A 27,998-nucleotide genomic window follows, 5' to 3' on the forward strand; every position below is an offset into this window, starting at 1 on the left:
ACATTTTTTTAAATGTTTTTTTTATTGCTAAGAACAAACATACTTTTTACTTGACATTTAATATAATTAAGAACATTGTCATGTTTACCTTTAATTTTTCTACCAAGGTTATTACAGAGAAGGATTTTGGGGAAAAACAAAAACAAAAAATACATTGTTTTAATCATCAAATGTCTTTATAACAAGTTAAATAATATGACACATTTCAAGGTGTAAGGTTTATTCAGTTATATGGCACAATTTTAAAACAGCCCCAAGGGCTGTACAGATTAAAAACAGAACGGTAAGAACAAAATAATAAAAATCACAATAAGACTAGAACATTTATATACAAAACAACCAGTAAAAATGGTAAAAACTAAATAAGCACTACACATAAACAACACAAAGCACTATATATAAAATATAGTAAGGAATACACATTAAAATAGCAAATAAAAAAAAACATAAAAATGCCTACAAGTACACAACAATATAACAAAGTAACACAATAATACATTTATTCCTTTTTGTACAAACAAAATAAAGTAAAAAATGAAAGCAAAAAAAAACAATAATTCTATGTATACACCAATCAGTAAAAATGGTAAAAACTAAATAAGCACTACACATAAACAACAAAAAGCACTATATATAAAATATAGTAAGGAATATGCATTAAAAATAGCAAATAAAAAAAAAATCCCAATAAGAACAGCACATTGTATATACAAACCAATCAATAAAAATGTTAAAAACTAAATAAACACTACACATAAACAACAACAAGCAGTATATATAAAATATAGTAAGGAATATGCATAAAAATAGCAAATAAATAATAAACATCACAATAAGAACAGAACATTCTATATACAAACTAATCAATAAAAATGGTAAAAACTAAATGAGCACTACACATAAACAACAAAAAGCCCTATATATAAAATATAGAAAAGAATATGCATTAAAATAGCAAATAAATAAAAATCACAATAAGAAGAGAACATTCTATATACAAACCAATTAATACAAGTTGTAAAAACTAAATAAGCATTCCACATAAACAACAAAAAGCACTATATATAAAATATAGACAAACTTTATTGATCCACAAGAGAAATAGTTCGCATATAGTAAGAAATATGCATTAAAATAGCAAATAATTAAATAAAAAAACATAAACATGCCTACAAGTACACAACAATAGAACAATGTAACACAATAAAATATGTATTCCTTTTTGTTTAAAATTAAAGCAAAAAAAAACAAAAAACAGTTTTGGTTTGAATTAAAATCATCTGTCCCTTCTGTGTTAACAATATACAATAATCTATATTTGAACACATCGGTAACTGTAAGAATAACTATCGACAGTCAATCTAGTATCGACATTTGTATCGACCCTCCGAGCCCCCTATTGGAAACACACGGACGCTACACAGGCGTTCGCTAGCGACCCCGCGATGAGGGATTTATAATCATTTTTATGATTAATCCCGATGAACCATCATGGTGTTGTGATACTTAGCGTTACAAACGCCTTTTAACCGACGACATGGCCGCGACACGTTAGCTCACAAAGGGCTGCAGCTAGCGTGCTAACGTTAGCCACCGTGCTAGCATCGATCAAAGCAGATCTTTGACACAAAACAAAACAAAACAAAAAAAGTGTCTGGTAGGAGTTTTTGTTTGGTTTTGTTTAGGTTTTTATGCGTTAAAAGGAGCACAATGGAGGAGATCAAGACTGAACCGGTGGATTTTGTGAGGGAATTCCAAGAATACCTGAGCCAGCAGACCCAGCATGTCAACATGATCTCAGGGTCCATCTGTGAGGAGAAGGATCCAGGTAGGAATCATTGATATTATACGTTTGAGAAGGATCCAGGTAGGAATCAAGGATCTTATATGTTTGAGAAGGATCCAGGTAGGAATCATGGATCGTATACGAGGATCCAGGTAGGAATCATGGATCGTATACGTTTGAGAAGGATCCAGGTAGGAACCATGGATCTTATACGTTTGAGAAGGATCCAGGTAGGAATCATTGATATTATACGTTTGAGAAGGATCCAGGTAGGAATCAAGGATCTTATATGTTTGACAAGGATCCAGGTAGGAATCATGGATCGTATACGAGGATCCAGGTAGCAATCATGGATCGTATACGTTTGAGAAGGATCCAGGTAGGAATCATGGATATTATACGTTTGAGAAGGATCCAGGTAGGAATCATGGATTGTATACGTTTGAGAAGGATCCAGGTAGGAACCATGGATCTTATACGTTTGAGAAGGATCCAGGTAGGAATCATTGATATTATACGTTTGAGAAGGATCCAGGTAGGAATCAAGGATCTTATATGTTTGAGAAGGATCCAGGTAGGAATCATGGATCGTATACGAGGATCCAGGTAGGAATCATGGATCTTATACGTTTGAGAAGGATCCAGGTAGGAATCATGGATCTTATACGTTTGAGAAGGATCCAGGTAGGAATCATGGATCTTATATGTTTGAGAAGGATCCAGGTAGGAATCATGGATCGTATACGTTTGAGAAGGATCCAGGTAGGAATCAAGGATATTATACGTTAGAGAAGGATCCAGGTAGGAATCATGGATCCTATACGTTTGAGAAGGATCCAGGTAGGAATCATGGATCTTATGTTTGAGAAGGATCCAGGTAGGAATCATGGATCTTATACATTTGAGAAGGATCCAGAATCATGGCTCTTATACGTTTGAGAAGGATCCAGGTAGGAATCATGGCTCTTATACGTTCGAGAAGGATCCAGGTAGGAATCATGGATCTTATACGTTTTAGAAGGATGCAGGTAGGAATCATTGATCTTGTACGTTTTGAGAAGGATCCAGGTAGGAATCATGGATCTTATACGTTTGAGAAGGATCCAGGTAGGAATCATGGACCTTATACGTTTGAGAAGGATCCAGGTAGGAATCATGGATCTTATATGTGTGCGATCTGGTGATGGAGACTGTGTGTTTGGGTTTGTGCGATAGTTGGTCCGAGGAGCGAGCAGAACGGCGTGGACCCAGCATCCGTGGAGGTGAGCCTGCCCCTGGAGGAGGGGTCCGAGGTGCAGATGGACGGTCTGGAGAGGACGTGTGACGGGAAGTACAAGTGCAGCTTCTGCAGCTACGCCAACAAAGGCATGGCTCGTCTGATTGAGCACATCCGCATCCATACAGGTCAGCCTGCCTTATTATTATTATTTTTTTTTATCAATGCAATCATAAGCTTTTATTTTGAAATCATTATGATTCATGCAATGTCGTTTGTTTTATTTTATACAAACACCTCAGTATTTACATTTTGTATTGCTTTTTTTTAACTTACATTTCTTATTTTATTAGACATGCACACTGGCAATGTAAGCCTTCTATTTCTGCATGCTAGACTAACGTAACACAATGTTTTATTAGTGCCACACATTTTAGCACAGGGAAGTCAAACATGCGGTCCACAAACAGGTTTAATCCGGCCCGCCAGATTTGGCTCAGTGTAAAGTTGAGCTGCATATTTAAATGAAAGACACTGCTGTTCTGAATGTGTCCACCGGATGTCGCAATAGCAATTCTGTCTGGCAAGCAAATAGTTATTATATACCAAGCAAGAGGTGCATGACTCCTCCCCCTCGACCCAATGTAATACAAACCGCTTTTTGGGTAGTGACTTACAGTTTACAGTCGTGGTCAAATGTTTACATACACGTGTAAAGAACATCATGTCATGGCTGTCTTGAGTTTCCAATACTTTCTACAACTCTTATTTTTTTTGTGATAGTGATCGGAGCACATACTTGTTGGTCACAAAAAGCATTCATGAAGTTTGGTTCTTTTATGAATTTATTATGAGTCTACTGAAAATGTGAGCAAATCTGCTGTGTCAAAAGTATACATACAGCAATGTTCATATTTGCTTACATGTCCCTTGGCAAGTTGACCTGCAATAAGGCGCTTTTGGTAGCCATCCACAAGCTTCTGCTTGAATTTTTGACCACTCCTCTTGACAAAATTGGTGTAGTTCAGTTAAATTTGTTGGTTTTCTGACATGGACTTGTTTCTTCAGCATTGTCCATGCGTTTATTTAAGTCAGGATTTTGAGAAGGCCATTCTAAAACCTTAATTCTAGCCTGATTTAGCCATTCCTTTACCACTTTTGACGTGTGTTTGGGGTCATTGTCCTGTTGGAACACCCAACTGTGCCCAAGATCCAACCTCCGGGCTGATGATTTTAGGTTGTCCTGAAGAATTTGGAGGTAATCCTCCTTTTTCATTGTCCCATTTACTTTATGTAAAGCACCAGTTCCATTGGCAGCAAAACAGGCCCAGAGCATAATACTACCACCACCATGCTTGACAGTAGGAATGGTGTTCCTGGGATTAAAGGCCTCACCTTTTCTCCTCCAAACATATTGCTGGGTATTGTGGCCAAACAACTCAATTTTTGTAAAGGAATGGCTAAATCAGGCTAGAATTAATTCCCAAAGTCCTGACTTAAACGTGTGGACAATGCTGAAGAAACAAGTCCATGTCAGAAAACCAACACATTTAGCTGAACTGCACCAATTTTGTCAAGAGGAGTGGTCAAAAATTCAAGCAGAAGCTTGTGGATGGCTACCAAAAGCGCCTTATTGCAGTGAAACCTGCCAAGGGACATGTAAGCAAATATTAACATTGCTGTATTTGGTCACATTTTCAGTAGACCCATAATAAATTCATAAAAGAACCAAACTTCATGAATATTTTTTGTGACCAACAAGTACCGGTATGTGCTCCAATCACTCTATCACAAAAAAATAAAGAGTTGTAGGAATGATTGGAAACTCAAGACAGCCATGACATGATGTTCTTTACAAGTGTATGTACACTTTTGACTACAACTATAATTACTTTGTATGAACACAGAGTAAGTCTAAGTTCAATGTGGTCTTCATGGTGTTTTTGAAACGGCACCAATTTGAACGAAACTTGAATGTTTTGTCAAGAGGATTATTTGTAGAGATGTTATCGGCCGATAAATGCTTTAAAATGTAATATCGGAAATGATCGGTATCAGTTTCAAAAAGTAAATTGTATGACTTTTTAAAAGGCCGCTGTGTACACGGACGTAGGGAGAAGTACAGAGCCTCTGCCAATAAACCTTAAAGGCACTGCCTTTGCGTGCCGGCCCAATCACATAATATCTACGGCTTTTCACACACACAAGTGAATGCCATCCATACTTGGTCAATAGCCATACAGGTCACACTGAGGGTGGCCGTATAAACAACTTTAACACTGTTACAAATATGCGCCACACTGTGAACCCACACCAAACAAGAATGACAAACACATTTCAGGAGAACATCCGCACCGTAACACAACAGAACAAATACCCAGAACCCCTTGCAGCACTAACTCTTCCGGGACGCTACAATATATACCCCCTAACTAACCCCGCCCACCTCAACCTCCTCATGCTCTCTCAGGGAGAGCATGTCCCAAATTCCAAGCTGCTGTTTTGAGGCATGCTAAAAAAAAATAATGCACTTTGTGACTTCAATAATAAATATGTCAGTGCCATGTTGGCTTTTTTTTCCCATAACTTGAGTTGATTTATTTTGGAAAACCTTGTTACATTGTTTAATGCATCACAACAAAATGAGGCATAATAATGTGTTAATTCCACGACTGTATATATCGGTATCGGAATCGGTAATTAAGAGTTGGACAATATCGGATATCGGCAAAAAAGCCATTATCGGACATCTCTAATGATCACCCACAAGAAACAGGTGGTTTATTTATCCCCGGTGTAAATTTCCCCTCCTCTGTGTCTGTCAGGAGAAAAGCCTCACCGCTGCCAGCTGTGCCCGTTTGCCTCGGCGTACGAGCGCCACCTGGAGGCCCACATGCGCTCGCACACCGGCGAGAAGCCGTACAAGTGCGACCTGTGCGCTTTCCGCTGCAGCGACCGCAGCAACCTGTCGCATCACCGCCGCCGGCGCCACAAGCTGGTGCCCGCCCGGGTGGCGCGCCCGCCCTTCGCCAGCAAACGAGGTCTGGCCACGCTCCAGAAGAGGACCGGCTCGCTGGGTTTCGGCCGGCGCCTGCTCATCAACTTCAGCCCGCCGCCTGTGGCCGTGCCCAAGCTGGACTACGCCAACGAGCTGCCGCACCAGCATCACCACCACATGCCAATCGGCGAGCACAGGAACCCCCCCCGGGTGTTCCAGAACGACTTCAACAGAGGCGTTAACGGTCTGACGTTCAACAACCCGCTGGAGCAGCTGGCGTCGCTCCAGCCGGTCGACCCCGAGGCCTCTCAAGTATCGCCCGGCAGGGATGAGAAGCCAATAGTGATACAGGAGGTCACGGGGGCGCGGGCCGCGCCGTGCCACAACGGCGTCCAGACTCGAACGCCCAAAACGGAACACCCCGCCTCAGACCGCAGGAGCCCCGCGTCGGTGCACGGCTTGGACGCGATTGACGCCGCATTGTGTGTCAGCAACAGCCGGCCCGGCACGCCGCTCACCGCCACGCCGGAGCGAGAGGAGCCGCAGAGGTGCCCGCACTGTGACATCCAATTCCCCGACAACATCCTGCACACCATCCACATGGGCTGCCACGTCTACGAACACCCCTTCCGCTGCAACATCTGCGGACACACGTGCACGGACAAGTACGACTTTGCCTGCCATTTCGCTCAAGGACAACACAAGAAGTGACTTTTTAAATATTCAACGTTTTGTTGCTTTAGCCCACATCTTTCTGGGGAGTTTAAAAAGGTAACTACTGTATATCTGCAAACAGACGCCTGATGCTCTCTGCAGTTGAGTACAGCGGAGCCTCGTTTTACGGACCTATTTGGTTCTTGAATAGTGTTCTTAAATCAAAAAGTATGTATAGTGAAGCAAATTTCTCCATAAGAAACAATGTAAATATGAATAATGCGTTCCAGCCTCGACAAAAGTCCATATTTTAGTGAAGGTTTGTACACTTTGAGCACAATAATACGTGCTATACACTACTGTATGTCATAACTAGGAGGTGATGAATCTACTGTCTTTATTAACAATCTAAAACAAGTTCAACTGTCCTGTATGCACTGCGCTGCCAACACACAGAAGTCCCATTGGTGCCCTCACAAATGATCAGAAATCACAAAAAACTTTCACTTTAACAACAATAATAAACATAAAAATTTAAATAAATCCACTTACATTGCATACTTAACCAATAATGCTCATTCTGGTTAACATCAGCAAAGATAGCAGGCACAAGACATTAAAACAATGGTGACAACTTGCTGAATTAGGTCCTGACGTGGAGCAACTCAAACCTAATGTTGGAACAACATGCTTTTTGACGACGTTTAATCAATGTTGGGTTCCGAGTTCTGGCGTTGATTTGACCGTTGAATTTTGGTCATTTCCCACCCAATATTTACAACTCAAATACAACATTGAAACAACATGCTTTTTGACGACATTTATTCAATGTCAGGTTGACATTAATTTGACCATTGAAATTTAGTCATTTATAAACTAATATTTTACAACACAAATACAACGTTGAAACAACATGCTTTTTGACGATGTTTAATCAATGTCAGGTTGTGACACTGATTTGACCATTGAAATTTAGTCATTTATAAACCAATATTTTACATCACAAATCCAACATTGAAACAACATGCTTTTTGACAACGTTTAATCAATGTTGGGTTCTGACGTTGATTTGACCATTGAATTTTGGTCATTTCTCACCCAATATTTCACAACACAAATACAACGTTGAAACAACATGCTTTTGACGACGTTTATTCAATGTCAGGTTGTGACGTTGATTTGACCATTGAAATTTAGTCATTTATAAACTAATATTTTACAACACAAATACAACATTGACACAACATGCTTTTTGATGTCATTTATTCAATGTCAGGTTGTGACGTTGATTTGACCATTGAAATTTGGTCATTTTTAAACCGATATTTTACAACACAATTACAACGTTTAAACAACACGCTTTTTGACGACGTTTATTCTGTCAGGTTGTGACGTTGATTTGACCATTGAAATTTGGTCATTTTTAAACCAATATTTTACAACACAAATCCAACATTGAAACAACATGCTTTTTACGACGTTTATTCAATGTCAGGTTGTGACATTGATTTGACCATTGAAATTTAGTCATTTATAAACTAATATTTTACAACACAAATACAACGTTGAAACATGCTTTTTGATGACGTTTATTCAATGTCAGGTTGTGACATTGATTTGACCATTGAAATTTAGTCATTTATAAACCAATATTTTACAACACAAATCCAACATTGAAACAACATGCTTTTTGACAACGTTTAATCAATGTTTGGTTCTGAGTTCTGACCATTGAATTTGGTAATTTCTCACCCAATATTTTACAAAACAATACAACGTTGAAATAACATGCTTTTTGACGTCGTTTATTCAATGTCAGGTTGTGACGTTGATTTGACCATTGAAATTTGGTAATTTCTGAACCAATATTTACAACAAAAATACAACGTTGAAACAACATGCTTTTTGACAACGTTTAATCTAGGGCTGCAACAACTAATTGATTAAATCGATTAAAATCGATTATAAAAATAGTTGGCGATTAATTTAGTCATCGATTCGTTGGATCTATGCCAGGGGTCGGCAACCTTTACCACTCAAAGAGCCATTTTGACCAGTTTCACAAAATAAAGAAAACAATGGGAGCCACAAAACTCTTGAAATTTAAAATGGAATAACACTGCATACAAAGTTTTATTTTGCTTTGTGCTATGTATAAACCAGGGGTCTCAGACACGCGGCCCGCACCTTAATATGAAAATGTAATGTTAATACGGCCCGCGAGTTTTATATGAATGGCGCTTGACAGCCCTCCCGATTTTTCCGGGAGACTACCGAATTTCAGGGCAACTATTCTATCGAATGTCTGCTGATTTTCACCCAAATAACAATAATAAGGGTGTACCGTGATGGCACAGCAATTAGTGCCCTCTACAACCTGTACAAACAGCGCGGGGGTGTATAATGTAGCCCGGAAGAGTTAGGGATGCATGGGATTCTGGGTATTTGTTCTGTTGTGTTTATTTTGTGTTACGGTGCGGATGTTCTCCCGAAATGTGTTTGTCATTCTTGTTTGGTGTGGGTTCACAGTGTGGCACATATTTGTAACAGTGTTAAAGTTGTTTGTACGGCCACCCTCAGTGTGACCTGTATGGCTGTTGACCAAGTATGCCTTGCTGTCACTTACGTGTGCAAGCAGAAGCTGCATGCAACATGTGGCTGGGCTGGCACGCTGTTTGTACAGGTTGTAGAGGGCGCTAAATGCTGTGCCATCACGGCACGCCCTTATTATTGTTGTTTGGGTGAAAATCGGAGAATATTTGCCCCGGGAGATTTCTGGGAGAGGCACTGAAATCCGGAAGTCTCCCAGGAAAATCGGGAGGGTCGGCAAGTATGCAGCTGAGCCGCATCAGAGTGGTCAAAGAGCCGCATGCGGCTCCGGAGCCGCGGGTTGCAGACCCCTGATCTATGCTATGCGCAGAGGCTTTTTTTGCGTGGCGCAGTGGAAGAATGGCCGTGCGCGACCCGAGGGTCCCTGGTTCAATCCCCACCTAGTACCAACCTCGTCATGTCCGTTGTGTCCTGAGCAAGACACTTCACCCTTGCTCCTGATGGGTGCTGGTTAGCGCCTTGCATGGCAGCTCCCTCCATCAGTGTGTGAATGTGTGTGTGAATGGGTAAATGTGGAAGTAGTGTCAAAGCGCTTTGAGTACCTTGAAGGTAGAAAAGCGCTATACAAGTACAACCCATTTATCATTATCATTTATTTAACTTTTATTTATAAACTGCAACATTTACAAACAGCTGAGAAACAATAATCAAAATAAGTATGGTGCCAGTATAATGTTTTTTTTTCCCAATAAAATACTGGTAAGGATAGAAATGTAGTTGGTCTCTTATCCGATTATTAATCGATTAATCAAAGTAATAATCGACAGATTAATCGATTATCAAATTAGTTGTTCGTTGCAGCCCTAGTTTAATCAATGTTGGGTACTGAGTTCTGACGTTGATTTGACCATTGAATTTTGGTCATTTCTCACCCAATATTTTACAAAACAAATACAACGTTGGAAAAACATACTTTTTGACGTCATTTATTCAATGTCAGGTTGTGAGGTTGATTTGACCATTGAAATTTGGTCATTTCTAAACCAATATTTTACAATACAAATACAACGTTTAAACAGTACGCTTTTTGACAGTGTTTAATCAATGTTGGGTTCTGAGTTCTGATGTTGAGTTGACCATTGAAATTTGGTCATTTCCCACTACAACGTTGAAACAACATGCTTTTTGGCGTCATTTATTCAATGTCAGGTTGTGACGTTGATTTGACCATTGAAATTTGGTCATTTCTAAACCAATATTCTACAATTCAAATAAAACGCTGAAACATTATGCTTTTTGACGTCATTTATTCAATGTCACGATGTGACGTTGATTTGACCAACAACGTGGATCCAACGTTAGACACCAACGCTGTCTCAATTTACAAATACAACTAATTTCGCAACATTGTTCAGAAGTCAGTTTTAAAAAACAAATATGTATAATCAACGTTGTATCAATATCTTGTGCCTGCTGGGAGGGGCTTTGAACAAGAGGTAGTCTGCGTTGGCATCTTTTTTCCCAAAAAATCAGTTTACCTTACAATTAAAAACTTGCTGTAACACAAAAATGGTTTCCTCAATCTCTTCAATACGAGCAAGCACAAAACAGCTGCCAAAATGAATGAACGTATTCGTATACAGACACATGGTTCGCACACGGAGGCATATTTAGCGCGATCTAAAAGTTCACAAACCGAAAAGTTCACACATAGATGGGTCTGTAAATCAAGGTTCCACTGTATCTTAACACTTTGAGGAAATAGTCTTTCTAAGGTGTGACCTTCAGTTGCGCTTTCATGATTACATGCCACTGTAGGTTCTACTCAAAAGCTACGCGCTTTTTGGGTGACCCTGATTGAACGCAGCTAGTAGTTTCTCCTTGCCAGCAAACCAGTCATTTGTAAGACTCATAGAGGAGTGGTGTCCTGATCCCATATTGATATCAGTCCGATACAAGCGTGTTGACTTGTGCAAATTTGGACAGCCGGTTGACATCTAAACGTCCTCCAACAAGCACATAGGGTTGATCTTATCCTTCTATTTTAGTCAAGAGGTAAACATGGTAAGGTATAGGCCAGTGGTCGGCAACCTTTACCACTCAAAGAGCCATTTTGACCCGTTTCACAAAATAAAGAAAACAATGGGAGCCACAAAACTCTTCTGAAATTTAAAATGAAATAACACTGCATATAAAGTTTTTTTTTGCTTTGTGCTATGTATAAACCAAGGGTCTCAGACACGCGGCTCGCACCTTAATATGAAAATGTAATGTTAGTGCGGCCCGCAAGTTTTAGATGAATGGCGCTTGACAGCGTCATACTTGCCAACCCTCCCGATTTTGCCAAACGCCGCCCACCTCAACCGAGGGGGGGTTGGTGGTAGCGGGGGTGTATAATGTAGCCCGGAAGAGTTAGGGCTGCATCGGATTCTGGGTATTTGTTCTGTTGTGTTTATGTTGTGTTACGGTGCAGATGTTCTCCCGAAATGTGTTTGTCATTCTTGTTTGGTTTTGGTTCACAGAGTGGCGCATATTAGTAAGAGTGTTAAAGTTGTTTTAAACGACCACCGTCAGTGTAGCCTGTGTGGCTGTTGACCAAGTATGCCTTGCTGTCACTTATGTGTGCAAGCTGAAGCTGCATACAATATGAGGCTGGGCTGTCACGCTGTTAGTACAAGGTTGTAGATGGCGTTAAATGCTGTGTTATCACGGCACGCCCTTATTTTATTGATAGGGTGTAAATCGGGGAATATTTGCCCCGGGAGATTTCTGGGAGAGGCACTGAAAACCGGAGGTCTCCCGAGAAAATCGGGTGGGTCGGCAAGTATACAGCTGAGCTGCATCAGAGTGGTCAAAGAGCCGCGGGTATAGGCCAACAGCAGCCAAGTAACATAAGCTACACATGGTGTCCTTAATTGAACAATATTGCAGGCTGAAACACGGTATTTGTCAATATAAACATGTATAGTTGCATATTACTTACAGACACAAAGTCTCAAAGGCAGCAGCGTATTCGAAAGTATCCAGTAACAGACGTGTCCGCATCTTTCGACTTACTGCGTCCTGCGCTTAATTTAAATGAATTATTGTGACAACAACAAAAATAATTACCACTTCAACAGCGTAAATTTGTCATAGGTTTAATGTTTTTCCACACATAGTACTGTTCTGAGTAATTTTACATATTAGAGCCTTTTCTAACATTCCACACTACAAAATAGGGGTGTGAATCTTTGGGCACCTGACGATACGGTCCGGCTCCTGGGGTGACAATTCAACACGATTCATGATTCAAAAAATGATACTTGCAATCTATTATTTTGCATAATAATTATAATGAACATTTTTCAAATTAGATTAGGAAATATATTTTTGGTTGAATAAAGATGGCCTAATAATGTCTTTTTAAAAGTCTATTATTTAACAAGAATTTTTTTTTTTTTTTCTTTCATAGATTTTTGAAAATGATCGATTTAGAATCAGGATTAATAAGAACCGCAAATAAATTTTTGTGCACTCCATTACAAAATAAAAGTATGCACCACGATCCGTGCTGATATTGTATCGGATTATTATAGGTATCGACCAATACTCAAGGCTTCAATATCAGTATTGTATCTGAAGTGAAAAAGATGTATCAATACACCCCTAAATTTAAGTGGGTGACTATGTACGTATTTGACTGAGTGTGTACATTTTCCTGAAGATTTTACACCATTTCTTTGTAGGGACCTCCTTTTTTTACACAGGCAGCTGCACACGGAACACTTTAATCACAAATTAACAGTATTTTACAACAAGTAAATAACAAATGTCTTTTTATACATGTCAATTTGTTTTATAACATACAACATATGTGTATACTGTAAATAGTAACTTTCTACTGAAGTTAATTAATTAACTCATATTATGTTCTACTTATGGTGAATGTTTATATTCACCTTGGAGAAAGCGAACCACCAGGTTTAAGTAAATAATGGTTGAGTCCATAATAAATGAAGGAGCCTTAGTTGGACATTGGTATGTGGACTGGGATAACCCTCTCACGAGAAGAGGCAATAAATTCAGACTTCGGAATGCAAAAGTGATAGCTCTATCCTGGAGGAGAGATTCCATGCTTATCTTGACATCAACTGACTAGTTATGGTATACATCTGTGGTCTTCCCAGTCACTTACACACGAACATCTCCTTACATGGCCAGGTTGTACTTTCCTGAATTAACACACACCCAGGCAGAGAAAGAAAGAATATAAGACTGTGGTTCGGCTCCTCCAAGTTAAGAGTGCCTCATTTGTTTAGACTCCTCCAGGTACTGCAGTCCTGTGTAATGACACTCACTTGTAATAAAGCAACTTTTGGTTCAGTAAAGCGTCTTCGATGTCTCTTTTGATCCAGCCGCACTGACGACTTACTTTGTAACACGTTACTGTAACGCCGTTTGTTTCGGCGGTAACTAGTAATCTAACGCGTAATTTTTTTATATTCAGTAACTCAGTTACCGTTACTACATGATGCGTTGCTAGCAGTGCCGGCCCAAGCCTCCATGGGGCCCTAAGCAAAATTTGATTTTGGGCCCCTCTATTTCTGCCAATAATATAAAAATAATATATAAACTCATTGCGGCTCTGGCAGTGTTGTTTACATGATCCTATTGTCAGCCTGGCATGTCTTTACAAATGACATGTCATTTATAAAGATATGGGGGTGGCCCAGTTAAGAACATAAATAATACCAATGAATGAACGAATGATGTCCAGAGTGCCACATATGGTTCCTAATCTTAAAATGTAGAAAACATTCAGCTACAAGAGTGGCCTGGGGTTGAACAGTCCAAGTGATAAAGCTTTGTATTTACAGTAAAAGTGTCATCTTGTCTCATCAGTCTTGTACATATTAGTCTTTAATTACTAGTTTATATTTTTAGTTAATTGTTCATATTTAATGTTTACTTTGTACAAAGAGAGCGCAGTCTACTGAAGTTAAATTCCATGTGTGTTAAACATAACTGGACAATAAAGCTGATTCTGATTCACTTTATTATTTTTGGTAACAAAAACCTGAAACAGCAATGTGCAAAAATGTTGACCTAAAATTGTGTTTTTGTACAATAATATATCTTTGATCATTTAGAAATCATCAGTCAGACTCGTACATGCAAAAAATAAAAAATAATAATTTTTTGTTAATTGCTTTTGGGGGCCCCCTGGTGGCCGCGGGGCCCTAAGCAAGCGCTTAGTACGCTTATGCCTTGGGCCGGCTCTGGTTGCTAGTATCGGCTAGAAACAGAAAATCTGAGTGTTTTATTGGAGCGCTGCGGTGGAAAAGAAAAGGCGTGCTTTGTGTGGGTGGGGGTGGGGGGGACTCCCATACCGTAGTTGAGGGGCGCAGGGGAGACGTTCCTCCAGGGCCTATGTACTTCGGGGCTAACAACCTTCACTTTACCCGAAAGTGGGTCTTTACAGCTGAGGGTGAATGACGAGGCCGGCGGTTTGTTGCAACTTTGTGACTTTATTGGACGCAGCCATCCACCAAGCTAGAGCACCTGCACGCACTCACTGTCGCCGTTCCCTCACCTCTCTCGCCCACTCACTCACTGACGTCACTCACATCACATGCTGTCATATCTTAAAGGGCCACACACACACACACACACACACACACACACACACACACACACACACACACACACACACACACACACACGCACACACACACACACACACACACACACACACACACACACACGTTACTCTCATAACAACTAACAAGACATCATGGCGAAGCCAGAAGTCGAGTTTCTTAACATGGAGACATTCTCAATACTTTTCTTTTGTCGAGCACAAAGAAAATAACATTTTAGTTAAATGTAAGTTGTGTCTTGGATCAAAGATCCCATCTACTTAAAGTTAAAGTTAAAGTGCCATTATGTTGCAGCTATTTAAAATAGTTTTGTCAATTTGTTCTGGCCTGAAATAAATTGGCCCTTTGAAACATATCTTTTGTCTTTGTGTGTTGTATGTAGAGCACATTGCTTTCTGAGTTCAGGTTGATCAACATATTGTATTATTCTCCAGTGCAATAACAGTACTGAAATGAAGGCTAAAAGGGCATTAATGGGAGCCTTAAAAAAAAAAAGGGAAAAAAATAAGTAACTAAATAGTTACTTTTCACAGTAACGCATTACTTTTTGGTGTAAGTAACTGAGTTACTTTTGAAATAAAGTAACTAGTAACTGTAACTAGTTACTGGTTTTCAGTAATCAACCCAATACTGCTGAAGTCGCCCTTCAGACCAGAAATACACATCACTACAAACATGGATTTGACTTTTTTTGTATTTCCAGTGACTGTAGCCACTGAAGTTAAAATTCTTCTAAGTCAGTTTTTTGTGTTTAAATATTAAAATTTTAGCTACCAAAATAGGACCATGCAAATATAATAATACGTGTAGATCTTGTGCACATAAACATGTTTTAATAAATGCCATTGTCATTAGATTGTGTCGCCATACCTGATTGGTCCTTGACCGTCATTATCCCGGACAGTATTTCCTCTATATCGCGGTCAAAAAGTCCCACGGCTCTCTTCACCGCATGTTCCACGTCGGCGTCCTCTTCTCGAATAAAAGGCGCCTCTTGGAGGAAATGTTTGCGCACGTTTTGGAGGAATTGCACTTTGGATTGGTTGAGCTGAGCGGCCAAAGACCTCATGTGTTCCGAGGACACTCCGTTTTCTGGAAAATGATTGAGGATACTGGATGCTACTGATTTGGAAACGCACAGTCGCAGACAACCACAATGTATCGCACTAGGACTTGTCTTAAGTGGACAGTATAAGAAGTAAGAGTATGTGTGCTAAAGGAAGTCAAGTTTGAAGGGTGAGATACCATTTTTAGCCCATGCTAAGTTAAAACTACAACGACAAATAAAAGGGGGATTGCACTTTTTTATGAAATGTTATTAATTTTGCCTATCATTCACAATCCCTACATAAAACAAGAACACATATTTTATTTTTTTTTAAATTTTTTATGCAATCTAAACATTGTTATTAATTTTGCCTATCATTCACAATCCCTACATAAAACAAGAACACATATTTTTTTTTACATTTTTTTTAATGCATTCTAAAAAAAATTATTAATTTTGCCTATCATTCACAAGCCCTACATAAAACAAGAACACATATTTTAATTTATTTTTTATTTTTTATGCAATCTAAACATTGTTATTAATTTTGCCTATCATTCACAATCCCTACATAAAACAAGAACACATATTTTTTTTTACTTTTTTTTTAATGCATTCTAAAAATTGTTATTAATTTTGCCTATCATTCACAATCCCTACATAATAAATTTTGCCTATCATTCACAATCCCTACATAAAACAAGAACACATTTTTTTTTTTTACATTTTCTTAATGCATTCTAAAAATTGTTGTTAATTTTGCCTGTCATTCACAATCCCCACATAATTAATTTTGCCTATCATTCACAATCCCTACATAAAACAAGAACACTTTTTTTTAAATGCATTCTAAAAAAAATATTAATTTTGCCTATCATTAACAATCCCTACATGAAACAAGAACACATATTTGTGTTTTTTTTTTTTTTTTAAATGTTATGCATTCTAAAAATGTTTATTAATTTTGCCTATCATTAACAATCCCTACATAAAACAAGAACACATATTTATGTTGTTGTTTTTCAAATGTTATGCATTCTAAAAATGTTTATTAATTTTGCCTATCATTCACAATCCCTACAAAAAACAAGAACACATATCTATGTTTTTCTTTTTTTTAATGCATTCTAAGTCGTAAAATATGGCAAGAACGAGGCGGCTAACAATGCAGCTAATGTGAGTACTGTAGTGCGCCCTCAAAAACCGCCAACAATACTTCATTTACATCTCGTAACATGAATATTAACCAAGTGTTAGCATGGTATTATAAGCGCTAATGCAGAGGAACTACTTTTTAGCGGCGCCATGATCACAGAAAGTATTGATAAACAGCAGGTGAACGTTATTTCTGTATTATGAATAATACCCCTCACTACTACAGAAGGTTGTGGCCATACACCGAGAGGTTGGTCAACTTTTGACATTCAACTTGGACTTAGATTAGATTTAGATTTATTGGTCCCCGTTGGGGAAATTCATTTTCACTGCCGTACATTTAAACAATAGACATTACACATCACAAACAAAAATAACAAAAACCATTATACATGACCAACACATTTACAGGCTTGTCAGACAGGTCGGCCGGGCCTGCTGTTTAGGGCGGCTATAGCTGCAGGGATAAGGCATTTCCCGAGACGGGCCCTCCGGAATTTGATAGTTCTAGAACTAGCACGCATATATCTAAAAAAAGGCTTTTTTAAAAAGAAGGGTTTTTAAGCCTATTTTAAAAGCATCCACAGTCTGTGGTGCCCTCAGGTGGTCAGGGAGAGCATTCCACAGACTGGGAGCGGCGGAGCAGAAAAAAACGTACATCTGCGTCCACTTTATGGATTATGATTGGTTCTTCATCTAAACGGGAAGATATAAACATCCCATCAGTGAGCCTCTCAGAGAGAGCAGACATTGTACAGTAGGTGATTGTTTTGTTATGTTGGTAGTTTGTGTTTCTTGTTTAGCAATAGTGCTACTTGCCACATCAGTTTAGCACAGAGCTTCTAAAACTTGGAGCTCTTTCTCCGTATATCCAGTTTAAAAAATACAAAGGTCCTGGATCGGGTTGTCCCGAAATAAAGGGGACCAAAAACAAATGTAATTATTGGCTTCATTTTAACAAAAAATCTTACGATACAATAAACATATGTTTCTTATTACACTCAAAGAAATAAACTAAAACATTTTGATAGATTTTTAAGCGCCGTGTGTAATGTTCTATATTTTCAATGGAACATATAAAATGTTAGTGTTATTTACTTGAGTCATATTGCAGTCTACACGTACCTCTTATGTGTGACTGCCATCATATTGCAGTCCACACGTATCTCTTATGTGTGACTGCCATCTATTGGTCTCACTTATCATTTCGACATGGACCAAATAAAATAGCTTTGAGGTCGGTAAGCACAACCAAAATAATAATAATAATAGATTTTTTTTTGTAAAAAAAGCACTTTCCTTTGAGCAAACAACCTCAAAGTGCTACAGTGTATTAAAAACATAAATAAAAAAATAATAAAAATTAGGGATGTCCGATAATCGGCCGATAAATGCTTTAAAATTGAATATCGGAAATGATCGGTATCGGTTTCAAAAAGTAAAATGTATGACTTTTTAAAATGCTGTTGTGTACACGGACGCAGGGAGAAGTACAGAGCGCCAATAAACTTTAAAGGCACTGCCTTTGCGTGCCGGCACAATCACATAATATCTACGGCTTTTCACACACACAAGTGAATGCAATGCATACTTGGTCAACAGCCATACAGGTCACACTGAGGGTGGCCGTATAAACAACTTTAACACTGTTACAAATATGCGCCACACCGTGAACCCACACCAAACAAGAATGACAAACACATTTCGGGAGAACATACGCACCGTAACACAACATAAACACATAAGAACAAATACCCAGAACCCCTTGCAGCACTAACTCAGGGAGAGCATGTCCCAAATTCCAAGCTGCTGTTTTGAGGCATGTTAAAAAAAATGCACTTTGTGACTTCAATGATAAATATGGCAGTGCCATGTTGGCATTTTTTTCCATAACGTGAGTTGATTTATTTTGGAAAACCTTGTTACATTGTTGAATGCATCCAGCGAGGCATCACAACAAAATTAGGCATAATAATGTGTTAATTCCACGACTGTATATATCGGTATCGGTTGATATCGGAATCTGTAATTAAGAGTTGGACAATATCGGAATATCGGCAAAAAAGCCATTATCGGACATCTGTAATAAAAATAAAAACTAGAACTAGCACGCATATATCTAAAAAAAGGCTTTTTTAAAAGAAGGTTTTTTAAGCCTTTTTTAAAAGCATCCACAGTCTGTGGTGCCCTCAGGTGGTCAGGGAGAGCGTTCCACAGACTGGGAGCGGCGGAGCAGAAAGCCTGGTCTCCCATTGTTCGTAGCTTTGTCCTCAGAAGTTGGAGGAGGTTTGTTTTTCCCGTACATTAGGCGCACTGTCGAGTTTTAAGAAAATGAAAGGATTTTAAGTGCGCCTTATACCATATTTTTCGGACTATAAGTCGCAGTTTTTTTTCATAGTTTGGCCGGGGGTGCGACTTATACTCAGGAGCGACTTATGTGTGAAATTGCTAACACATGACCGTAAAATATCAAATAATATTATTGATGTCATTCACGTAAGAGACTAGACGTATAAGATTTCATGGGATTTAGCGATTAGGAGTGACAGATTGTATAGCATGTTCTATATGTTATAGTTATTTGAATGACTCTTACCATAATATGTTACGTTAACATACCAGTTGGTTATTTATGCCTCATATAACGTACACTTATTCAGCCTGTTGTTCACTATTCTTTATTTATTTTAAATTGCCTTTCAAATGTCTATTCTTGGTGTTGGCTTTTATCAAATACATTTCCCCCCAAAATGCGACTTATACTAAAGTTTGATCATATTACGCCTATACTGGCTCACCTGCACTGGCTTCCTGTGCACTTAAGATGTGACTTCAAGGTTTTACTACTTACGTATAAAATACTACACGGTCTAGCTCCATCCTATCTTGCCGATTGTATTGTACCATATGTCCCGGCAAGAAATCTGCGTTCAAAGAACTCTGGCTTATTAGTGATTCCCAGAGCCCAAAAAAAGTCTGCGGGCTATAGAGCGTTTTCTATTGGGGCTCCAGTACTATGGAATGCCCTCCCGGTAACAATTAGAGATGCTACCTCAGTAGAAGCATTTAAGTCCCATCTTAAAACTCATTTGTATACTCTAGCCTTTAAATAGACCACCCTTTTAGACCAGTTGATCTGCCGTTTCTTTTCTTCTCTCCTCTGCTCCCCTCTTCCTTGTGGGGGGGGGGGGGGGGGGGGGGGGCACAGGTCCGGTGGCCATGGATGAAGGGCTGGCTGTCCAGAGTCGGGACCCGGGGTGAACCGCTCGCCTGTGCATCGGCTGGGAACATCTCTGTGCTGCTGACCCGTCTCCGCTCGGGATGGTGTCCTGCTGGCCCCACTATGGACTGGACTCTTACTATTATGTTGGATCCACTATGGACTGGACTCTCACAATATTATGTCAGACCCACTCGACATCCATTGCATTCGGTCTCCCCTAGAGGGGGGGGGGTTACCCACATATGCGGTCCTCTCCAAGGTTTCTCATAGTCATTCACATCGACGTCCCACTGGGGTGAGTTTTTCCTTGCCCTTATGTGGGCTTTGTACCGAGGATGTCGTTGTGGCTTGTGCAGCCCTTTGAGACACTTGTGATTTAGGGCTATATAAATAAAGATTGATTGATTGATTGATACTCCAGTGCGACTTATATATGTTTTTTTCCTTCTTTATTGTGCATTTTCAGCCGGTGCGACTTATACTGCGGAGCGACTTATACTCCGAAAAATACGGTAGTCCGAAAGATACGGTACTCTTGTCTTACATAAGGACTGTGAATGATAGGCAGAATTCCCCCCCAAAAATGCCGTTCCCCTTTGATGGTAGCCAACAACTGACCTCTGGCTTTCTTCATAGCTTCAGAGACGAGACGTCGACAGGCCTGGTCGGCCTGGTGAACCACGCTGGCGGCACATTTCTGCCGGTCCGCCTCCTGCGAGGTAGGAAACAAACCATACTTAAAAAATAAATCAAAAAATTGACCCAAGTATACATTCATTCTTCCACACTAACCTTTTGCTCCGTGTCGTCCTCAACTGGACTTAAGGGGTCGCTGAGTGCAGAGCCGATCAACTCCAGCACATTCTGACTGAAAAGCAAAACAGAACTCTAGTTTATTATGAATTTGCTTCAAAAGAAAAACAATTCTGTGGCCTCACACGTCACATTCCGAAACGTTGCCTGTCGCGTTGACCGAAACGCTCTTTGCCTCCCACTGGTTTTTCTTAGGATTCGGCCGAACCAAACGCTTCTCCATCGCCACGATCACCTCGGTGGGGACGGGGTGCGGTCTGTTGTTGTTCCTGCTGATGCACGACTCCAAGCGGCATTCCACGTGCACCTGGCAAAAGCCGAGTGAATCTGCAACACGCGTGTACGCCGATGAGCCGACTGAAACAAGTTCCGCTGAATGCTGGAAGAACATGCATACACTTTCGAGCCAGTTGGTAGACCTCGTATCTCATGCTCGGGTAGTAGAAGTTGTCATCCAGTAGGAACAGTAGCGGTGCCTGGTCGCCCAGAGGAGGATCCAGTAGGGATCGAATGCATCCTTCCCACGCAGACCCCTCGATCCTGCAGCCGCCGGGAAGCTCGAGTGACATTTTTGGATTCTTTAGGAACTCTTCAATGCACTGCAACACTGCGTGTCTGTGGAGTTTCCATTCAGTTTGCTGGGAAAAACAAAAAGGAAAAGTGTTGATGTTAATTTGTGTCTTTATTACAAAAGCTTTTCTTTGACACTGAATTCATTTACAATATTTTTCGTACTATAAGGCGCACTCAGTGGCCTAGTGGTTAAAGCAGTGGTTCTTAACCTGGGTTCGATGGAACCCGAGGAGTTCGTTGAGTCTGGCACAGGGGTTCGGTGGAGGTCAAGACACACCTGACTCATAGTGTAAATAAAAACTTCTCCCTATCGGCGTATTACGGATACGGCAACAGCAGAAGTCAGACTGATTTGCAGGTGTGTCATTTGTTGTGAGTTTATGCACTGTGTGGGTTATGTTCTTTGAACAAGGTGATGTTCATGCCCGGTTCATTTTGTGCACCAGTAATAAAACATGGTAACACTTTAGTATGGGGAACATATTCACCATTAATTAGTTGCTTATCAACTTGCAAATTAGTAACATATTGGCTCTTAACTAGTCATTATTAAGTACTTATTAATGCCTTATTCGGCATGACATTATTATAACCCTCTAACCCTGGCCCTTACCCTCTAACCCTAACCAAATAACTCTAAATTAAGTCTTTGTTACATAGAATATGTTCCCCATACTAAAGAACCATGATAAATATTCTGAATTTATTTAACTCATCCATTCTTTCATTCTTTCACTCACAAAATAATCTTACTTATCTCAACATATGAAATGTAACTTACTTCACCAATTATTATTTATTTACTTATTTTTATTGTGATTACTTATGGAGTATATTGTGAATAAATTGAGAACAGGAAGTGAACAAAAGTTTTAGCAACTGTTATGTAAAAGAAAAGGGGTAGGATTAAATAAGCTCTGCTTCTTCCTACTCCTTTTCGAACATGTTGAAAAGAGAAACTGGAGATTGTGATGTATCATGTTGTATGATTGCATGTTCGAAATAAACTCAAACTCAACTCAACTCAACTCAAAGTGCTACCAAAAACATATAACTTTGTCTTGAATTTGAAAAAAAAAAAACATTTTAGTTTTCACTAAAGAAGGGTTCGGTGAATGTGCATATGAACCTGGTGCGGTTCGGTACCTCCAACAAGGTTAAGAACCACTGGGTTAGAGTGTCCGCTCTGAGATCGGTAAGTTGTGAGTTCAAACCCCGGCCGAGTCATACAAATGACTATAAAAATGGGACCCATTACCTCCCTGCTTAGAGGGGGGGGGGGGGTTACCCACATATGCGGTCCTCTCCAAGGTTTCTCATAGTCATTCACATCGACGTCCCACTGGGGTGAGCTTTTCCTTGCCCTTATGTGGGCTTTGTACCGAGGATGTCGTTGTGGCTTAGGCAGCCCTATGAAACACTTGTGATTTAGGGCTATATAAATAAACATTGATTGATTGATTGATTGATTGCTTGGCACTCAGCATCAAGGGTTGGAATTGGGGGTTAAATCACCAAAAATGATTCCCGGGCGCGCCCACCACTTCTGCTCACTGCTCCCCTCACCTCCTAGGGGGTGAACAAGGAGATGGGTCAAATGCAGAGGACACATTTCACCACACACAATCATTGGTACTTTAACTTTCATAACAAAAACACAATTTAACCTCCATAGAAAAGCTAAGTATAGGTACACTTGCACGTTGTAATGACAACAATATAATTATTTATGACTTTACATATATATTCATATTAGGGCTGTGAATCTTTGGGTGTCCCACGATTTGATTCAATATCGATTCTTGGGGTCACGATTCGATTCAAAATCGATTTTTTTTTTCAATTCAACACGATTCTCGATTCAAAAACGATATTTTTCCGATTCAAAAGGATTCTCTATTCATTTAATACATAGGATTTCAGCAGGATCTACCCCAGTCTGCTGACATGCAAGCAGAGTAGTAGATTTTTATAAAAAGCTTTTATAATGGTAAAGGACAATGTTTTATCAACTGATTGCAATAATGTAAATTTGTTTTAACTATTAGATGAACCAAAAATATGACTTATTTTATCTTTGTGAAAATATTGGACACAGTGTGTTGTCAAGCTTATGAGATGTGATGCGAGTGTAAGCCACTGTGACACTATTGTTCTTTTTTATTTTATTTTATTTATTTATTTTATTATAAATGTCTAATGATAATGTCAATGAGGGATTTTTAATCACTGCTATGTTGAAATTGTAACTAATATTGATACTGGTTTTGATCATATTCATTTTTGTTTCACTACTTTTGGTTTGTTCTGTGTCGTGTTTGTGTCTCCTCTCAATTAAAGTTAAAGTTAAAAGTTAAAGTACCAATGATTGTCACACACACACTAGGTGTGGCGAAATTATTCTCTACATTTGACCCATCCCCATTGATCACCCCTTGGGAGGTGAGGGGAGCAGTGGGCAGCAGCGGTGGCCGCGCCCGGGAATAATTTTTGGTGATTTAACCCCCAATTCCAACCCTTGATGCTGAGTGCCAAGTAGGGAGGTAATGGGTCCCATTTTTATAGTCTTTGGTATGACTCGACCAGGGTTTGAAACTGCTCTGTTTATTGCAGTTCTGAGTGTTGCTGGGTCGGGTTTGGTTTTGGAATTGGATTGCATTGTTATGGTATTGCTGTGTATTGTTTTGTTGGATTGATTAATAAAAAATAAATAAATAAATAAGTGATTTTATTAAAATGAGAATCGATTCTGAATCGCACGTGAGAATCGCGATTCGAATTCGAATCGATTTTTTCCCACACCCCTAATAACAATGCTCATTGTGAAAAAAAAACGTTAAATGTGGTAGGAGTTTATTTCAATTAAATATTTAAAATGTTACTAATTAACCTCTTAAGGCCCATGCTTTTTTTCATTTCTCTTTGCTATTTGGGCTTATTGGACCCTAATTAGAACACAAACTAAGAATCATCTTTTGATATGATGTACTTAGTCCATAAGTACACAAACGTGTACTTCATGTTTAGCATACTTGCCAACCCTCCCGGATTTTCCGGGAGACTCCCGAAATTCAGCGCCTCTCCCGAAAACCTCCCGGGACAAATTTTCTCCCAAAATTCAGGCGGAGCTGGAAGCCACGCCCCCTCCAGCTCCATGCGGACCTGAGTGACGTCAGGTGCGCAACACCACGTAAATCGTTGGCCAACCAAAAAGTAACTCCAGTACGCTATAGCCAACATTCACCAGGAGATGGCAACAGACAAACATAGATAACTCTATTACATTATTCCCCTTTTAGAAATGTATAGAAATTACTCAAAATAAATAAACAACCCAACCAAAAAATGCAGCAGCTCAATTAAAAAACTGTACTTAAGCCACATTCTTTTTTTAAATTTTAGCACTGAACTCTTAACCCTCATTTGTAAAAAAATAACATGCTTATTATACAAACAGTATTTGTACACCTTTAACACAGATTTTTATACTGTCTTCAGAGATTCAGTTTTTTTGGTGGTACTCGAAACCTTTCTGGGTACCTGCGAAAGGGTGTTCAGCATGGTTAGAAAAATAGTGACAGAGAATAGAACAAGGATGGACAATTCAACCCTTAACTCAACAATGAGTAGATGAGTGTTATGTGTGTGTATATGTGTAAATAAATGAACACTGAAATTCAAGTATTTCTTTTATTTATATATATATATATATATATATATATATATATATATATATATATATATATATATATATATATATATATATATATATATATATACATACATACATACAGGTAAAAGCCAGTAAATTAGAATATTTTGAAAAACTTGATTTATTTCAGTAATTGCATTCAAAAGGTGTAACTTGTACATTATATTTATTCATTGCACACAGACTGATGCATTCAAATGTTTATTTCATTTAATTTTGATGATTTGAAGTGGCAACAAATGAAAATCCAAAATTCCGTGTGTCACAAAATTAGAATATTACTTAAGGCTAATACAAAAAAGGGATTTTTAGAAATGTTGGCCAACTGAAAAGTATGAAAATGAAAAATATGAGCATGTACAATACTCAATACTTGGTTGGAGCTCCTTTTGCCTCAATTACTGCGTTAATGCGGCGTGGCATGGAGTCGATGAGTTTCTGGCACTGCTCAGGTGTTATGAGAGCCCAGGTTGCTCTGATAGTGGCCTTCAACTCTTCTGCGTTTTTGGGTCTGGCATTCTGCATCTTCCTTTTCACAATACCCCACAGATTTTCTATGGGGCTAAGGTCAGGGGAGTTGGCGGGCCAATTTAGAACAGAAATACCATGGTCCGTAAACCAGGCACGGGTAGATTTTGCGCTGTGTGCAGGCGCCAAGTCCTGTTGGAACTTGAAATCTCCATCTCCATAGAGCAGGTCAGCAGCAGGAAGCATGAAGTGCTCTAAAACTTGCTGGTAGACGGCTGCGTTGACCCTGGATCTCAGGAAACAGAGTGGACCGACACCAGCAGATGACATGGCACCCCAAACCATCACCCAACCATGCAAATTTTGCATTTCCTTTGGAAATCGAGGTCCCAGAGTCTGGAGGAAGACAGGAGAGGCACAGGATCCACGTTGCCTGAAGTCTAGTGTAAAGTTTCCACCATCAGTGATGGTTTGGGGTGCCATGTCATCTGCTGGTGTCGGTCCACTCTGTTTCCTGAGATCCAGGGTCAACGCAGCCGTCTACCAGCAAGTTTTAGAGCACTTCATGCTTCCTGCTGCTGACCTGCTCTATGGAGATGGAGATTTCAAGTTCCAACAGGACTTGGCGCCTGCACACAGCGCAAAATCTACCCGTGCCTGGTTTACGGACCATGGTATTTCTGTTCTAAATTGGCCCGCCAACTCCCCTGACCTTAGCCCCATAGAAAATCTGTGGGGTATTGTGAAAAGGAAGATGCAGAATGCCAGACCCAAAAACGCAGAAGAGTTGAAGGCCACTATCAGAGCAACCTGGGCTCTCATAACACCTGAGCAGTGCCAGAAACTCATCGACTCCATGCCACGCCGCATTAACGCAGTAATTGAGGCAAAAGGAGCTCCAACCAAGTATTGAGTATTGTACATGCTCATATTTTTCATTTTCATACTTTTCAGTTGGCCAACATTTCTAAAAATCCCTTTTTTGTATTAGCCTTAAATAATATTCAAATTTTGTGACACACGGAATTTTGGATTTTCATTTGTTGCCACTTCAAATCATCAAAATTAAATGAAATAAACATTTGAATGCATCAGTCTGTGTGCAATGAATAAATATAATGTACAAGTTACACCTTTTGAATGCAATTACTGAAATAAATCAAGTTTTTCAAAATATTCTAATTTACTGGCTTTTACCTGTATATATATATATATATATATATTGTATATATATATATATATATATATATATATATATATATATATATATATAATAAAATAAATATATATACAGCTAGAATTCACTGAAAGTCAAGTATTTCTTATATATATATATATATATATACATATATATATATATATATACCGGTATATGAAATACTTGACTTGGTGAATTCTAGCTGTAAATATACGCCTCCCCTCTTAGCCCCGCCCACAACCACGCCCCCGCCCCACCCCGACCACGCCCCCACCTCCCGAAATCGGAGGTCTCAAGGTTGGCAAGTATGTGTTTAGTGACATGCTAATTCTTATTTTTACACTTTTTCCCCCCAAATTGCATTGTATGTTATACTCTGCTGACACCACTAGATGGCTGTATAAGTGTCCACATAAGCGGCCATAAGACCTCAATTCAGTAGTGTACACAATTTTGTAAATAAGAGCTAAAAGGTGCTGTCCACGCATGTGGCCACTAAGCCTTTACAGGTTTGAAAGCACACTACAAAAAATAATCATGTACACTTCTGTACTGTACCTCCTCTGGCTCTCTGGCGTGAAAAGCCTGATCTGGGATCAGCTCGTCGTAGTGCACAACAGCCGCTCTCCACCCGCTGCGACTGGCGGAGAGACAAACAGTCCGGGACAAGGACGACTTCCCGGCGGCGGGAAGCCCGCAGAGGACACATAGACATGCCCGAGTCCGGTGGACAAATTCGGGTTCCCCGTCCGTTGCCATACGTCGCAAAAAAAAAATTGCTCTGCTTTTAGTTTTCTAACTTGTAAGGCAAATAAAAACCGGAATGTTTACACTTATGTTATGACAGCCATATTTGTTGCCCTACTTGCGCTCAACGTCGCGTTTTGATGACGTTTTCAAGTCTATATAACCTCGTCACATCTCGATGACGTATCACTTACAACAGAACATTCGGGAATCTT

At 39.4% G+C, this 27,998-nt stretch overlaps 2 protein-coding genes and 1 long non-coding RNA gene across 4 annotated transcripts; 2 read left to right on the plus strand and 1 right to left on the minus strand.

Annotated features, from left to right (window-relative positions):
* The first annotated feature begins 1,365 nt into the window (after positions 1-1,365).
* Positions 1,366-7,904, plus strand: LOC133577803 (zinc finger protein Pegasus-like). Of its 2 annotated transcripts, XR_009811769.1 has the most exons (4): positions 1,366-1,828; positions 3,002-3,190; positions 5,828-7,489; positions 7,820-7,841. XR_009811769.1 is itself a non-coding variant. In XM_061931830.2 (3 exons), exons 1-3 carry the CDS (start codon positions 1,711-1,713, stop codon positions 6,709-6,711), a joined length of 1,191 nt encoding a protein of 396 aa, XP_061787814.1. In that variant the 5' UTR covers positions 1,366-1,710; the 3' UTR covers positions 6,712-7,904. The 2 variants fall into 2 exon arrangements, 1 of the variants encoding a protein (XP_061787814.1); XM_061931830.2 differs by having other exon boundaries at positions 5,828-7,904.
* Positions 7,905-9,890: 1,986 nt separating this feature from the next.
* LOC133577910 (uncharacterized) lies at positions 9,891-13,574 on the plus strand. Its single transcript, XR_009811785.1, has 2 exons — positions 9,891-10,212; positions 10,324-13,574. It is a non-coding gene; the product is annotated as an uncharacterized lncRNA (long non-coding RNA).
* Positions 13,575-14,910: 1,336 nt separating this feature from the next.
* LOC133577908 (L-seryl-tRNA(Sec) kinase) lies at positions 14,911-27,995 on the minus strand. Its single transcript, XM_061932030.1, has 6 exons — positions 27,595-27,995; positions 21,483-21,723; positions 21,211-21,412; positions 21,065-21,140; positions 20,891-20,984; positions 14,911-15,938 (listed from the first exon to the last, which is right to left on the minus strand). Exons 1-6 carry the CDS (start codon positions 27,793-27,795, stop codon positions 15,679-15,681), a joined length of 1,074 nt encoding a protein of 357 aa, XP_061788014.1. The 5' UTR covers positions 27,796-27,995; the 3' UTR covers positions 14,911-15,678.
* Between the last annotated feature and the right edge of the window lie 3 nt (positions 27,996-27,998).

The sequence above is a fragment of the Nerophis lumbriciformis genome, linkage group LG39 (assembly GCF_033978685.3).
Source record: "Nerophis lumbriciformis linkage group LG39, RoL_Nlum_v2.1, whole genome shotgun sequence".
NCBI classification, from domain to species: Eukaryota; Metazoa; Chordata; class Actinopteri; order Syngnathiformes; family Syngnathidae; genus Nerophis; species Nerophis lumbriciformis.